The 15,971-nt window shown below is 46.7% G+C and overlaps 1 protein-coding gene across 1 annotated transcript in view; it reads right to left on the bottom strand.

Moving 5' to 3' along the window:
- Positions 1–15,971, bottom strand: part of LOC118945988 (netrin receptor UNC5A-like) — a 149,144-nt gene that overhangs the window by 84,252 nt on the left and 48,921 nt on the right. Inside the window, exons 4-7 of the mRNA XM_036969654.1 lie at positions 14,743–14,954; positions 13,584–13,899; positions 4,749–4,836; positions 379–547 (exon numbers count right to left, since the gene is read on the bottom strand). Coding sequence (XP_036825549.1) covers positions 379–547; positions 4,749–4,836; positions 13,584–13,899; positions 14,743–14,954 — 785 coding nt within the window. The remainder of the gene's footprint in view (positions 1–378; positions 548–4,748; positions 4,837–13,583; positions 13,900–14,742; positions 14,955–15,971) is intronic.

The raw sequence follows: 15,971 nt of genomic DNA, 5'->3' as shown, positions 1-15,971 counted from the left end.
AGGCGTTCTCCCATCCAAGTATTAACACCCCCTCGCTCAGCCCCCCCCCCCCCCCCCCCCCCGGCCAAACCATCCTCTACCCCGGACGGCGCTGGGCTATTTGTGCGCCGTCCTACGGGGCTCCCTGCGATTGTTCTATTTCCTCAAACACCAGGCGTATGTACAGTAGCTCCCATCCTATAGCTTCTGTGTTTGTGCTCAATTAGTGAGTTGGGCTGGAACAAAAACCAGTCACAAAAAAAGGGCTACACAAAATAAAATAAATAAAAAAAGTAATCTAGCTATAATGTTGTTCCTCTCACGTGTGAATGTGTGTGTGTGTGTGTGTGTGTGTCTGTGTGTGTGTGTGTGTCTGTGTGTGTGTGTCTGTGTTCTCACCTCCCAGACGCCTTCGTAGTTCTGTTTCTTCAGCCTGATGGCCCAGTTCTCAGGACAGGCGTCAGAACAATGGTCCATGCTGAGAATTGTGGGCCGCGTCAGAACCACCCCCGGAGGACCACAGCTCACTATGGGACTCAGCAGGGTTTGGCAGCCCACCAGGGGTAACCTGCATGGGTGGAGAGAGAGGAGGGGTTATGGGGAGTAGGCGTTATGGGGAGTAGGCAGAGGGGAGGAGGGGGTAGAGACGGGAGGAGAGGGAGGTAGAGGGTAGGGGCAGAGGGGAGACAGGAGGAGAGGGGGGTAGAGGGTACAGGGCAGAGGAGAGACAGGAGGAGAGGGGGGTAGAGGTTAGGGGCAGAGGGGAGACGGGAGGAGAGGGGGGTAGAGGGTAGGGGCAGAGGAGAGATGGGAGGAGAGGGTGGTAGAGGGTAGGGGCAGAGGGGAGACGGGAGGGGAGAATGGTAGAGGGTAGTGGGGAAGGGTTAGATGAGGGTAGTTGAGGGGCCAGAGGGGGAGACGGGAGGAGAGGGTGGTAGAGGGTACAGGGCAGAGGAGAGATGGGAGGAGAGGGGGGTAGAGGGTACAGGGCAGAGGAGAGACGGGAGGAGAGGGGGGTAGAGGGTAGTGGGGAAGGGTTAGATGAGGGTAGGGTAGGGGCCAGAGGGGAGAGGGGGTGTATAAGGGTTGGGGGAAAGAGAGTTAAGGGATCAAGGTGGAGGAGGAAAGACAGCAGGGCTTTATTCATCAGTTGTTTACAGTCACTAATGAGCTGATGCTACTTTACCATCATACATATAGATCATCTGCAGTAGCTAGCTAGAGGTAGAACACAATACATCAGAGGCGCTGGCTAACTGGTACTGGTGCTGTGAGCTGCAATGATCCTTGTTAACAAGGCCATGCAGTGTGGAGAATAAGCTGCAGTCAAACTCTGAAATCCATGGTAATAAACTACAGTCTTACTCTATGGTAATAAACTACAGTCTTACTCTATGGTAATAAACTACAGTCTTACTCTGTGGTAATAAACTACAGTCTTACTCTGTGGTAATAAACTACAGTCTTACTCTATGGTAATAAACTACAGTCTTACTCTATGGTAATAAACTACAGTCTTACTCTGTGGTAATAAACTACAGTCTTACTCTATGGTAATAAACTACAGTCTTACTCTGTGGTAATAAACTACAGTCTTACTCTATGGTAATAAACTACAGTCTTACTCTGTGGTAATAAACTACAGTCTTACTCTATGGTAATAAACTACAGTATTACTCTATAGTAATAAACCACTGAGAATAAACTACAGTCTTACTATATGGTAATAAACTACAGTCTTACTCTATGGTAATAAACTACAGTCTTACTCTATGTTAATAAACTACAGTCTTACTCCAAGGTAATACACTACAGTCTTACTCTATGGTAATACACTGCAGACATACTCTATGGTAATAAACTACTGAATCCTAATTTACTACTGAAGAGCTATGTTCTCCTGTGTGTGTGCATGAGTGTGTGTGTGTATGTGTGTGTATGAGTGTGTATGTGTGTGTATGAGTGTGTTTTGTTTGTTATTCTGAACCCAGGAGCAATAATTTACCCCGTTGAGTAAACAGCTGCTTCCAAACAATTAATTTCACTTAAAGAGAGCAGCACTTGTATAAAGCATGCCCTGTTATTAATTTACCATGATAAACTGGGTGTTTCAAAGCCCTGAATGCCGACTGGCTGACAGCCGTGGTGTATCAGACATTATAACCTGGGTGCATAAGAACAGCCCTTAGTCGTGGTATATTGGCCACACCCCTCTCAGCCTTGGGTAATGCTAGCAGTAATGGTAGCCACATGTAGCGGCTCCTTATGGAATAACAAACACACGCAGGCGGAAGATTGACTGATGATTGTCTATCCATGTCCTGAGGATGTCAGGAGATGACGTCACAACCGGTCACTAGGGGTAACAAGTGTGGACGGGATAGCAGAGGTCTTCCCATAATCCCTCAGGAGTCAGAAGGTTGCGTTGTTTGATCACAGCGGTGGACGCCATTTTATTTTATTTTTTAAAATACACTATCGTTCAAAAGTTTGGGGTCACTTAGAAATGTCCTTGTTTTTGAAAGAAAAGCTAAATGTTTGTCCATTAAAATAGCATCAAATTGATCAGAAATACAGTGTAGACATTGTTTTAACGTTGTAAATGACTATTGTAGCTGGAAACGTCTGATTTTTAAATGGAATATCGACATAGGCGTACAGAGGCCCATTATCAGCAACCATCACTCCTGTGTTCCAATGGCACGTTGTGTTAGCTAATCTAATTAATCATTAGAAAACCATTTTGTAATTATGTTAGCACAGCTAAAAACTGTTGTCCTGATTAAAGAAGCAATAAAACTGGCCTTTAGACTAGTTGAGAATCTAGAGAATCAGCATTTGTTGGTTTGATAACAGGCTCAAAATGGCCAGAAACAAAGACCTTTCTTGTTAAACTCGTTAGTCTATTCTTGTTCTGAAAAATGAATACTATTCCATTCGAGAAAATGCCAAGAAACTGAAGATCTCAGACAACGCTGTGTACTACAACCCTTCACAGAACAGTGCAAACTGGCTCTAACCAGAATAGAAAGAGGAGTGGGAGGCCCCAGTGTACAACTGAGCAAGAGGACAAGTACATTCGAGTGTCTAGTTTGAGAAACTGTCAGCTTCCTTAAATAGTACCCGCAAAATATGGCTTTTTCTTTGCAACTCTGCCTAGACGGCCAGCATCCCGGAGTCACCTCTTCACTGTTGACGTTGAGACTGGTATTTTGCGGGTACTATTTAGTGAAGCTGCCAGTTGAGGACTTGTGAGGCGTCTGTTTCTCAAGCTAGACACTAATGCACTTGTCCTCTGGCTCAGTTGTGCACCAGGGCCTCCCACTCCTCTTTCTGTTCTGGTCTAATTACATTGGTAACCAGTTTATAATAGCATTAGGCACCTTGGGGGTTTGTGGTACAGTATATGGCCCTCCGCAAAGCGTTGTGCATAAGAACAACCCTTAGCCGTGGTATACGTGGACACACACACACACACACACACACACACACACACACACACACACACACACACACACACACACACACACACACACACACACACACACACACACACACACACAGCCAGTTAGTCACACAGCAGGGGACCAGCCAGTTAGCCACACAGCAGGGGACCAGCCAGTTAGCCACACAGCAGGGTTACAGCCAGTTAGTCACACAGCAGGGGACCAACCAGTTAGCCACACGGCAGGGTTACAGCCAGTTAGTCACACAGCAGGGGACCAGCCAGTTAGTCACCCAGCAGGGGACCAGCCAGTTAGCTACACAGCAGAGGACCAGCCAGTTAGTCACACAGCAACACAGCAGGGGACCAACCAGTTAGTCACATAACAGGGGACCACCCAGTTAGCCACACAGCAGGGGACCAACCAGTTAGTCAGACAGCAGGGGACCAGCCAGTTAGCCACACAGCAGGGGACCAGCCAGTTAGTTACACAGCAGGGTTACAGCCAGCTAGCCACACAGCAGGGGACCAGACAGTTAGCCAGACAGCAGGGGACCAGCCAGTTAGCCACACAGCAGAGGACCACCCAGTTAGTCACACAGCAGGGGACCAGCCAGTTAGTCAGACAGCAGGGGACCAGCCAGTTAGCCACACAGCAGGGGACCAGCCAGTTAGCCACACAGCAGGGGACCAGCCAGTTAGCCACACAGCAGGGGACCAGCCAGTTAGTCACACAGCAGGGGACCAGCCAGTTAGCCACACAGCAGGGGACCAGCCAGTTAGTCAGACAGCAGGGGACCAGCCAGTTAGCCACACAGCAGGGGACCAGCCAGTTAGCCACACAGCAGGGGACCAGCCAGTTAGCCACACATTAGGGGACCAGCCAGTTAGCCACACAGCAGGGGACCAGCCAGTTAGTCACACAGGAACACAGCCGGGGACCAGCCAGTTAGTCACATAGCAGGGGACCAGCAGGTTAGTCACACAGCAGGGGACCAGCCAGTTAGTCACACAGCAGGGGACCAGCAGGTTAGTCACACAGCAGGGGACCAGCCAGTTAGTCACACAGCAGGGGACCAGCCAGTTAGTCACACAGCAGGGGACCAGCCAGTTAGTCACACAGCAGGGGACCAGCCAGTTAGTCACACAGCAGGGGACCAACCAGTTAGTCACACAGCAGGGGACCAGCAGGTTAGTCACACAGCAGGGGACCAGCCAGTTAGTCACACAGCAGGGGACCAGCCAGTTAGTCACACAGCAGGGGACCAGCAGGTTAGTCACACAGCAGGGGACCAGTCAGTGAGTCAGAGTTAAATAGCCCCACCTTAAATCTTCCTTCCTCTGAGCGGTGAGATATATCTCATAGATCTTTCCCCTGGGGATGGCCTCTGGAGGGATCAGCAGGCTGATGCCTAAACAACAACAACAGTAGAGAAGAAGAAGAATTAATCCTAACATAAATACCACCACAGAAGAAGACCGCACCTCAGTGGCATACAATATGTGACAGCATACAGTACATGTATAGAGAGAGAGAGAGAGAGAGAGAGAGAGAGACAGAGAGAGAGAGAGACTGAGAGAGAGACAGAGACAGAGAGAGAGAGAGACAGAGACAGAGACAGAGACAGAGACAGAGACAGAGACAGAGACAGAGATTTAGGGTTGTTTAAACCACGACATATACAGGATACGACCATACACAACATAACATCCAAATCAGAACGCCAAACCTACAACCTGATTTTGAATAACATTAAATGGAAGCATTTTTTACAACCAAGGATTCTTACAGCCTAGAATTATCCTGCAAACTGTCTGACAAACCAGAAACAAGCAAAAGGAGCAGAAACCCTAAGATATCATCCAACCTGCAACTGAGCAAGAAACATTCAGTCTGAAGCTACTTTCCAAACCTAGAATGAAAAGAACATTATAATAATCTCCAGATACTTAATTAACTTCACGAAGAATAGAAAAGAAGTGTCTAACTTTGTCAAGAAGGAGAGAACGGGATTCAACATTAATTGGCACTGAAGTACGAAGTGAGAGGTGTGAAGCGCCTAATAATGGCAGCAGAGTTCCTCCCCCACGCAAGCGGCCTCTTTGGAGGAACACACAGCCCAGCTGACAGAGGAACACACAGCCCAGCTGACAGAGGAACACACAGCCCAGCTAACAGAGGGCCACACAGCCCAGCTGACAGAGGAACACACAGCCCAGCTAACAGAGGAACACACAGCCCAGCTAACAGAGGAACACACAGCCCAGCTAACAGAGGAACACACAGCCCAGCTAACAGAGGGCCACACAGCCCAGCTGACAGAGGAACACACAGCCCAGCTGACAGAGGAACACACAGCCCAGCTAACAGAGGGCCACACAGCCCAGTTAACAGAGGAACACACAGCCCAGCTAACAGAGGAACACACAGCCCAGCTAACAGAGGAACACACAGCCCAGCTAACAGAGGAACACACAGCCCAGCTAACAGAGGAACACACAGCCCAGCTAACAGAGGAACACACAGCCCAGCTAACAGAGGACCACACAGCCCAGCTAACAGAGGACCACACAGCCCAGATAACAGAGGAACACACAGCCCAGCTAACAGAGGAGCACACAGCCCAGCTAACAGAGGAACACACAGCCCAGCTAACAGAGGAACACACAGCCAAGCTAACAGCACTGCAGGAAGAGGTGAGAAAGCTGAGGTGTGACAATCAACTACTCATGAGAGAGCTAGCCATCCCCTCCAGGGAATTGAAAAAGCTTCTTCCACTTTCCCCAATGCAGAAGTGGTTATCTCAACCCTGCTACCACGGAAATACTTTCCCCCTGCCACCATACAGCTGGTGAATGTTAGCATTTACTCATCAATCTACACATAATACCCCAAAATGACATCACAATACCCCATAATGACATCACAATACCCCATAATGACATCACAATACCCCATAATGACATCACAATACCCCATAATGACATCACAATACCCCATAATGACATCACAATACCCCATAATGACAAAGCAAAAACAGGTTTTTAGAAATGTTTGCAAACTTCTAATAAAACAACATCATTGCTACAGCTATTTTCATGTCTCTCCAAAGATGTTCGATCGGCTCTGGCTGGGCCACTCAAGGACATATAGAAACTTGTCCCAAAGCCACTCCTGCATTGTCTTGGCTGTGTGCTTAGGGCTGTTGTCCTGTTGGAAGGTGAACCTTAACCCCAGACTGAGGTCCTGAGGGCTCTGGAGCAGGTTTTCATCAAGGATCGTTCTGTACTTTCCGTCGTTCATCTTTCCCTTGATCCTGACTAGTCTCCCAGTCCCTGCGCTTAAAAAACATCCCCACAGCATGATGCTGCCACCACCATGCTTCACCGTAGGGACAGTGCCAGGTTCCCTTGAGATGTGACGCTTGGCATTCAGGCCAAAGAGTTCAATCTTGCTTTCATCAGACCAGAGAATCTTGTTTCTCATGGTCTGAGAGTCTTTACGTGCCTTTTGGCAAACTCCAAGTGGGCTGTCATGTGCTTTTTACTGAGGAGTAACTTCCATCTGGCCACTCTACCATAAATGCCTGATTGGTGGAGTGCTGCAGAGATAGTTGTCCTGGAGTGGCCTAGCCAGTCTCCAGATCTCAACCCCATAGAAAATCTTTGGAGGGAGTTGAAAGTCCGTGTTGCCCAGCAACAGCCCCAAAACATCACTGCTCTAGAGGAGATCTGCATGGAGGAATGGGCCAAAATACCAGCAACAGTGTGTGAAAACCTTGTGAAGACTTACAGAAAACATTTGACCTCTGTCATTGCCAACAAAGGGTATATAACAAAGTATTGAGATAAACTTTTGTTATTGACCAAATACTTATTTTCCACCATAATTTGCAAATAAACTCATTAAAAATCCTACAATGTGATTTTCTGGAAACATTTTTCTCATTTTGTCTGTCATAGTTGAAGTGTACTTATGATGAAAATTACAGGCCTCTCTCATCTTTTTAAGTGGGAGAACTTGCACAATTGGTGGCTGACTAAATACTTTTTTTGCCCCACTGTATATAACTAACTACTGAATGATCTGGTCAACAGAAACACTGACCAACATGTTGTCACTTATATAACTAACTACTGAATGATCTGACTAACAGAAACACTGACCAACATTTTGTCACTTATATAACTAACTACTGAATGATCTGGCCAACAGAAACACTGACCAACATGTTGTCACTTATATAACTAACTACTGAATGATCTGGTCAACATGTTCACACTTATATAACTAACTACTGTATGATCTGGTCAACAGAAACACTGACCAACATGTTGTCACTTATATAACTAACTACTGAATGATCTGGTCAACAGAAACACTGTTGTCACTTATATAACTAACTACTGAATGATCTGGCTAACATAAATACTGTTGTCACTTATATAACTAACTACTGAATGATCTGGTCAACAGAAACACTGACCAACATGTTGTCACTTATATAACTAACTACTGAATGATCTTGCTAACAGAAACACTGTTGTCACTTATATAACTAACTACTGTATGATCTGGCCAACAGAAACACTGACCAACATGTTGTCACTTATATAACTAACTACTGAATGATCTTGCTAACAGAAACACTGTTGTCACTTATATAACTAACTACTGTATGATCTGGCCAACAGAAACACTGACCAACATGTTGTCACTTATATAACTAACTACTGTATGATCTGGCCAACAGAAACACTGACCAACATGTTGTCACTTATATAACTAACTACTGAATGATCTTGCTAACAGAAACACTGTTGTCACTTATATAACTAACTACTGTATGATCTGGCCAACAGAAACACTGACCAACATGTTGTCACTTATATATCTAACTACTGAATGATCTGGTCAACAGAAACACTGACCAACATGTTGTCACTTATATAACTAACTACTGAATGATCTTGCTAACAGAAACACTGTTGTCACTTATATAACTAACTACTGAATGATCTGGTCAACATGTTGTCACTTATATAACTAACTACTGTATGATCTGGCCAACAGAAACACTGACCAACATGTTGTCACTTATATAACTAACTACTGAATGATCTTGCTAACAGAAACACTGTTGTCACTTATATAACTAACTACTGTATGATCTGGCCAACAGAAACACTGACCAACATGTTGTCACTTATATATCTAACTACTGAATGATCTGGTCAACAGAAACACTGACCAACATGTTGTCACTTATATAACTAACTACTGAATGATCTTGCTAACAGAAACACTGTTGTCACTTATATAACTAACTACTGAATGATCTGGCTAACATAAATACTGTTGTCACTTATATAACTAACTACTGAATGATCTGGTCAACAGAAACACTGTTGTCACTTATATAACTAACTACTGAATGTTCTGGCCAACAGAAACACTGACCAACAAGTTGTCACTTATATAACTAACTACTGAATGATCTGGTCAACATGTTGTCACCTATATAACTACTGAATGGGGAGAGGAGGAGAGACAAGAGAAGACAAAAAGGATCCCAGACTGGCTGATGCTCTACATTACCAAACCATTAAGGCTTGTCCATAACGTTGTGTGCGTCAGTCATCCACGACTAGCCGCTGTGATGTCATTAATGATGAAGGTTCTAATTGAGGTCATTTGGTCTAAAGTCGTTTCCTGGATGTCTTTACCTCTCTCCATGTTCCGTCCTGATACAGCTCTCCCTCCGTTTGACCGTAATTACTGTCCGTGTTCAGATATGGCTCATCTAAAAACGGACTTCAGTTGTTTTAAAATAGAACATCGCTTTCCAAATGAACCCATATGAATGTGGCTGAAGTAGTGATGTATTGTTTTAATTATACTATTGTACCAATTGTACTTGACATTTTAAAGTTTCTTTAGACGTTTTTCCATCTTGGCAGTTTGAAAAAGAAGTCTAGTCAGTGGTTCCTAGGTAATCATCACCAGAACCTGAAGGTAACCTGCTTTCTCCCTCTCCATACAGTCGGAACCTGAAGTGGTTTCTCCCTCCATACAGTCTGACCCTGAAGGTAACCTGAAGTGGATTCTCCCTTCATACAGTCTGAACCTGAAGTGGTTTCTCCCTTCATACAGTCTGAACCTGAAGTGTTCCCTTCATACAGTCTGAACCTGAAGTGGATTCTCCCTTCATACAGTCTGAACCTGAAGTGGTTTCTCCCTTCATACAGTCTGAACCTGAAGTGGATTCTCCCTCTCCATACAGTCTGAACCTGAAGGGAACCTGAAGTGGTTTCTCCCTCCATACAGTCTGAACCTGAAGTGGTTTCTCCCTCCATACAGTCTGAACCTGAAGTGGTTTCTCCCTTTCCATACAGTCTGAACCTGAAGTGGATTCTCCCTTCATACAGTCTGAACCTGAAGTGGTTTCTCCCTTCATACAGTCTGAACCTGAAGGTAACCTGAAGTGGTTTCTCCCTCCATACAGTCTGAACCTGAAAGTAACCTGAAGTGGATTCTCCCTCTCCATACACTCTGACCCTGAAGGTAACCTGAAGTGGTTTCTCCCTCTCCATACAGTCTGAACCTGAAGGGGACCTGAAGTGGATTCTCCCTTCATACAGTCTGAACCTGAAGTGGTTTCTCCCTTCATACAGTCTGAACCTGAAGTGGTTTCTCCCTTCATACAGTCTGAACCTGAAGTGGATTCTCCCTCTCCATACAGTCTGAACCTGAAGGGAACCTGAAGTGGTTTCTCCCTCCATACAGTCTGAACCTGAAGTGGTTTCTCCCTCCATACAGTCTGAACCTGAAGTGGTTTCTCCCTCTCCATACAGTCTGAACCTGAAGGGAACCTGAAGTGGTTTCTCCCTCCATACAGTCTGAACCTGAAGGTAACCTGAAGTGGTTTCTCCCTTCATACAGTCTGAACCTGAAGTGGTTTCTCCCTTCATACAGTCTGAACCTGAAGTGGTTTCTCCCTCTCCATACAGTCTGAACCTGAAGGGAACCTGAAGTGGATTCTCCCTTCATACAGTCTGAACCTAAAGTGGTTTCTCCCTTCATACAGTCTGAACCTGAAGTGGTTTCTCCCTCCACACAGTCTGAACCTGAAGGGAACCTGAAGAGGATTCTCCCTTCATACAGTCTGAACCTGAAGTGGTTTCTCCCTTCATACAGACTGAACCTGAAGTGGTTTCTCCCTCCATACAGTCTGAACCTGAAGGTAACCTGAAGTGGATTCTCCCTCTCCATACAGTCTGGAACACTAATGTAGACACTCATACAGATTTAGTCCCAAATGGCACCCTATTCCTTATGTAGTGCACCTCATTTAAACAGAGCCCATAGGGAATAGGGTGCATTAACCAGGGCCCGTAGGGAATAGGGTTCATTAACCAAGGCCCATAGGGAATAGGGTGCATTAACCAAGGCCCATAGGGAATAGGGTGCATTAACCAAGGCCCATAGGGAATAGGGTGTATTAACCAAGGCCCATAGGGAATAGGGTGCATTAACCAAGGCCCATAGGGAATAGGGTGCATTAACCAAGGCCCATAGGGAATAGGGTGTATTAACCAAGGCCCATAGGGAATAGGGTGCATTAACCAAGGCCCATAGGGAATAGGGTGTATTAACCAAGGCCCATAGGGAATAGGGTGCATTGACCAAGGCCCATAGGGAATAGGGTGTATTAACCAAGGCCCATAGGGAATAGGGTGCATTAACCAAGGCCCATAGGGAATAGGGTGCATTGACCAAGGCCCATAGGGAATAGGGTGCATTAACCAAGGCCCATAGGGAATAGGGTGCATTAACCAAGGCCCATAGGGAATAGGGTGCATTAACCAAGGCCCAAAGGGAATAGGGTGCATTAACCAAGGCCCATAGGGAATAGGGTGCATTAACCAAGGCCCAAAGGGAATAGGGTGCATTAACCAAGGCCCATAGGGAATAGGGTTCATTAACCAAGGCCCATAGGGAATAGGGTGTATTAACCAAGGCCCATAGGGAATATGGTGCATTAACCAAGGCCCATAGGGAATAGGGTGTATTAACCAAGGCCCATAGGGAATATGGTGCATTAACCAAGGCCCATAGGGAATAGGGTGTATTAACCAAGGCCCATAGGGAATAGGGTGCATTCACCAAGGCCCATAGGGAATAGGGTGCATTAACCAAGGCCCATAGGGAATAGGGTGCATTAACCAAGGCCCATAGGGAATAGGGTGCATTAACCAAGGCCCATAGGGAATAGGGTGTATTAACCAAGGCCCATAGGGAATAGGGTGCATTAACCAAGGCCCATAGGGAATATGGTGCATTAACCAAGGCCCATAGGGAATATGGTGTATTAATCAAGGCCCATAGGGAATAGGGTGTATTTACCAAGGCCCATAGGGAATAGGGTGCATTAACCAAGGCCCATAGGGAATAGGGTGTATTAACCAAGGCCCATAGGGAATAGGGTGTATTAACCAAGGCCCATAGGGAATATGGTGCATTAACCAAGGCCCATAGGGAATAGGGTGCATTAACCAAGGCCCATAGGGAATATGGTGCATTAACCAAGGCCCATAGGGAATATGGTGCATTAACCAAGGCCCATAGGGAATAGGGTGCATTAACCAAGGCCCATAGGGAATAGGGTGTATTAACCAAGGCCCATAGGGAATAGGGTGCATTAACCAAGGCCCATAGGGAATAGGGTGCATTAACCAAGGCCCATAGGGAATAGGGTGTATTAACCAAGGCCCATAGGGAATAGGGTGCATTAACCAAGGCCCATAGGGAATAGGGTGTATTAACCAAGGCCCATAGGGAATAGGGTGTATTAACCAAGGCCCATAGGGAATAGGGTGCATTAACCAAGGCCCATAGGGAATAGGGTGTATTAACCAAGGCCCATAGGGAATAGGGTGCATTGACCAAGGCCCATAGGGAATAGGGTGCATTAACCAAGGCCCATAGGGAATAGGGTGCATTAACCAAGGCCCATAGGGAATATGGTGCATTAACCAAGGCCCATAGGGAATAGGGTGCATTAACCAGGGCCCGTAGGGAATAGGGTTCATTAACCAAGGCCCATAGGGAATAGGGTGCATTAACCAAGGCCCATAGGGAATAGGGTGCATTAACCAAGGCCCATAGGGAATAGGGTGTATTAACCAAGGCCCATAGGGAATAGGGTGCATTAACCAAGGCCCATAGGGAATAGGGTGCATTAACCAAGGCCCATAGGGAATAGGGTGTATTAACCAAGGCCCATAGGGAATAGGGTGCATTAACCAAGGCCCATAGGGAATAGGGTGTATTAACCAAGGCCCATAGGGAATAGGGTGCATTGACCAAGGCCCATAGGGAATAGGGTGTATTAACCAAGGCCCATAGGGAATAGGGTGTATTAACCAAGGCCCATAGGGAATAGGGTGTATTAACCAAATACTTATTTTCCACCATAATTTGCAAATAAATTCATAAAAAATCCTACAATGTGATTTTCTGGATTTTCTCATTTTGTCTGTCATAGTTGAAATGTACCTATGATGAGAATTACAGGCCTCTTCTGATCTTTTTAAGTGGGAGAACTTGCACAATTGGTGGCTGACTAAATACTTTTTTGCCCCACTGTATATAGGGAAGGTAATCAGGGAAGTGATGGAGTCCAGGTGAGTCTGATGATGCGCAGGTAAACGAACTAGCAGCCTGGTGACCTAGAGGCTGGAGAGGGAGCACACGTGACAGCCACACAGACTCACACAGAGTCACACAGAGTCACACAGAGTCACACAGACTCACACAGACTCACACAGACTCACACAGAGTCACACAGAGTCACACAGACTCACACAGAGTCACACAGAGTCACACAGACTCACACAGACTCACACAGAGTCACACAGAGCCACACAGACTCACACAGACTCACACAGAGTCACACAGAGTCACACAGACTCACACAGACTCACACAGACTCACACAGAGTCACACAGACTCACACAGTCACACAGACTCACACAGACTCACACAGACTCACACAGAGTCACTGCCATGATGATGTTAAAACAAAAAAAATATTATTTTTCTTAAAATATATACGTTTTCAAAAAAGAATCCTTGAATTTATCAATCAGTTGTTACCTGTGTTGGGGATGGTGAGTCTACCCCCCAGGAAGTTGAATGTCCCATACGAGGTGTTAGCCACGTCCCGCGGCAACGTCTTGAAGTACGTCTGATTGGACAGGCGGGTCATAAACTCCGCAGGGTCAGAGGTCATCTTCCCGTTGTGTAAGGTGTGGTGCGACCCGTTGGGTAGGGGGTCCAGGAGCGGACCGTTGGTCATTGAGAACTTAGCGGTGCCGGTGTGTGTGGTGCCGTCGTGGCGCGAGCGCAGGGTTCCTTGGTAGCTGGTGGTCGTTGTGGTTAGGTCCGGCTGGATGGTAAGCAGATGGGAGTTCTCTAAAACAGATCAGAGGAGTGAACACGGTGCTCCCAACGGAAATACAGACCCTGACAGCACAACAGAACAGAAACAGAACACGCACGCGCGCACGCACGCACACACACACACACACACACATACACACACACACACACACACACACACATAAACACACACACACACATAAACACACACACACACACACACACACACACACACACACACACACACACCGTCACATCACAGGAATCATCATAGGAAATCTCACAGATAATCTAGTGCTTTCAAACCTCAACGATTCACACACAAACACACACACCCACAGATAGGGAGAGAAAAAGAGAGAGAGAAAAAAATAAACAAACTCACAGAAATAGAAGCACACAAACACAGCAGAATTCCATTATCATTCAGTCTCTCTCTCTCTCTCTCTCTCTCTCTCTCTCTCTCTCTCTCTCTCTCTCTTCAGCCACAATCAATTCCAGCCAGAACTCCGAGACAGAGAGACTCTGAGGAGGATTAGCAGGCAGAGTTTAGAAAGGATTCTATGGTGAGTCAGAGGAGAGGAGCAACAAGCCAACACACACCAACACACACACACACACACACACACACACACACACACAGTCACGAGCGAAAAACAACACAACAATAGCAGCATTACAAAAAATGCTGAGTATATGAGTATGGTGAGACTAGATGACACAAGGGACAGTAGATAGTATGGTGAGACTAGGGAACACAAGGGACAGTAGACGAGTATGGTGAGACTAGATAACACAAGGGACAGTAGACGAGTATGGTGAGACTAGGGAACACAAGGGACAGTAGATGGTATGAGGGCGGGGGCCAGGGGGCCCGGTGCCGAGGTGCCCACACACCTGGCTTGCTAGGCTTGATGCCCATAGGCTGGAAGCCCGTGGTCAGGATGGACGAGTCCGCTACGTCAGCGTCCAGACCCTCCTTCTTACGGCGGTAGACCAGGACCACCACGATGAGGATGAGGGTCAGACAGAGAGCTACGGCTACAATACCCACATACAGGGCCACACCCTCAACTCCATTGGCAGCTAGAGAGAGAGAGGGTGAGGGAGAGAGAGAGATAGAGGGAGACAGAGAGAGCGGGAGGGAGGGAGGGAGGGAGGGAGGGAAGGAAGGAAGGAGGGAGGGAGGGGGAGAGAGAGAGGGAGACAGAGAGGGAGGGAGACAGAGCGAGACAGCGAGAGAGGGAGGGAGAGAGAGAAAGATTAGTTTTGGAAACATCTAAAATACAGTGACCCCCTCTCATATCATTACCAAGCCCAGCAATGCCAAGAGCTGAGCAAAGAAAATATTCCCCTCATCCAGCTGGTCCTGGGGCTGAGTTCACAAACCTGTTCTACTAACACACTGAAGTCTCAGTCCCCTCATCCAGCTGGTCCTGGGGCTGAGTTCACTAACCTGTTCTACTAACACACTGAAGCCTCAGTCCCCTCATCCAGCTGGTCCTGGGGCTGAGTTCACTAACCTGTTCTACTAACACACTGAAGTCTCAGTCCCCTCATCCAGCTGGTCCTGGGGCTGAGTTCACAAACCTGTTCTACTAACACACTGAAGTCTCAGTCCCCTCATCCAGCTGGTCCTGGGGCTGAGTTCACAAACCTGTTCTACTAACACACTGAAGCCTCAGTCCCCTCATCCAGCTGGTCCTGGTGCTGAGTTCACTAACCTGTTCTACTAACACACTGAAGCCTCAGTCCCCTCATCAAGCTGGTCCTGGGGCTGAGTTCACTAACCTGTTCTACTAACACATTGAAGTTTCAGTCCCCTCATCCAGCTGGTCCTGGTGCTGAGTTCACTAACCTGTTCTACTAACACACTGAAGTCTCAGTCCCCTCATCCAGCTGGTCCTGGGGCTGAGTTCACTAACCTGTTCTACTAACACACTGAAGTCTCAGTCCCCTCATCCAGCTGGTCCTGGGGCTGAGTTCACTAACCTTTGTTATTGTTGAATGTGTTGGTTATTTTGACCCTTGGTTATATTGTAAATTTCCAAAATTAGCTTTGGCAATATGTACATTGTTACATCATGCCAATAAAGCAATTTG

The sequence above is a fragment of the Oncorhynchus mykiss genome, chromosome 31, assembly GCF_013265735.2.
Source record: "Oncorhynchus mykiss isolate Arlee chromosome 31, USDA_OmykA_1.1, whole genome shotgun sequence".
Lineage (NCBI taxonomy): Eukaryota > Metazoa > Chordata > Actinopteri > Salmoniformes > Salmonidae > Oncorhynchus > Oncorhynchus mykiss.
This window is presented reverse-complemented; position numbering and strand designations above follow the sequence as displayed.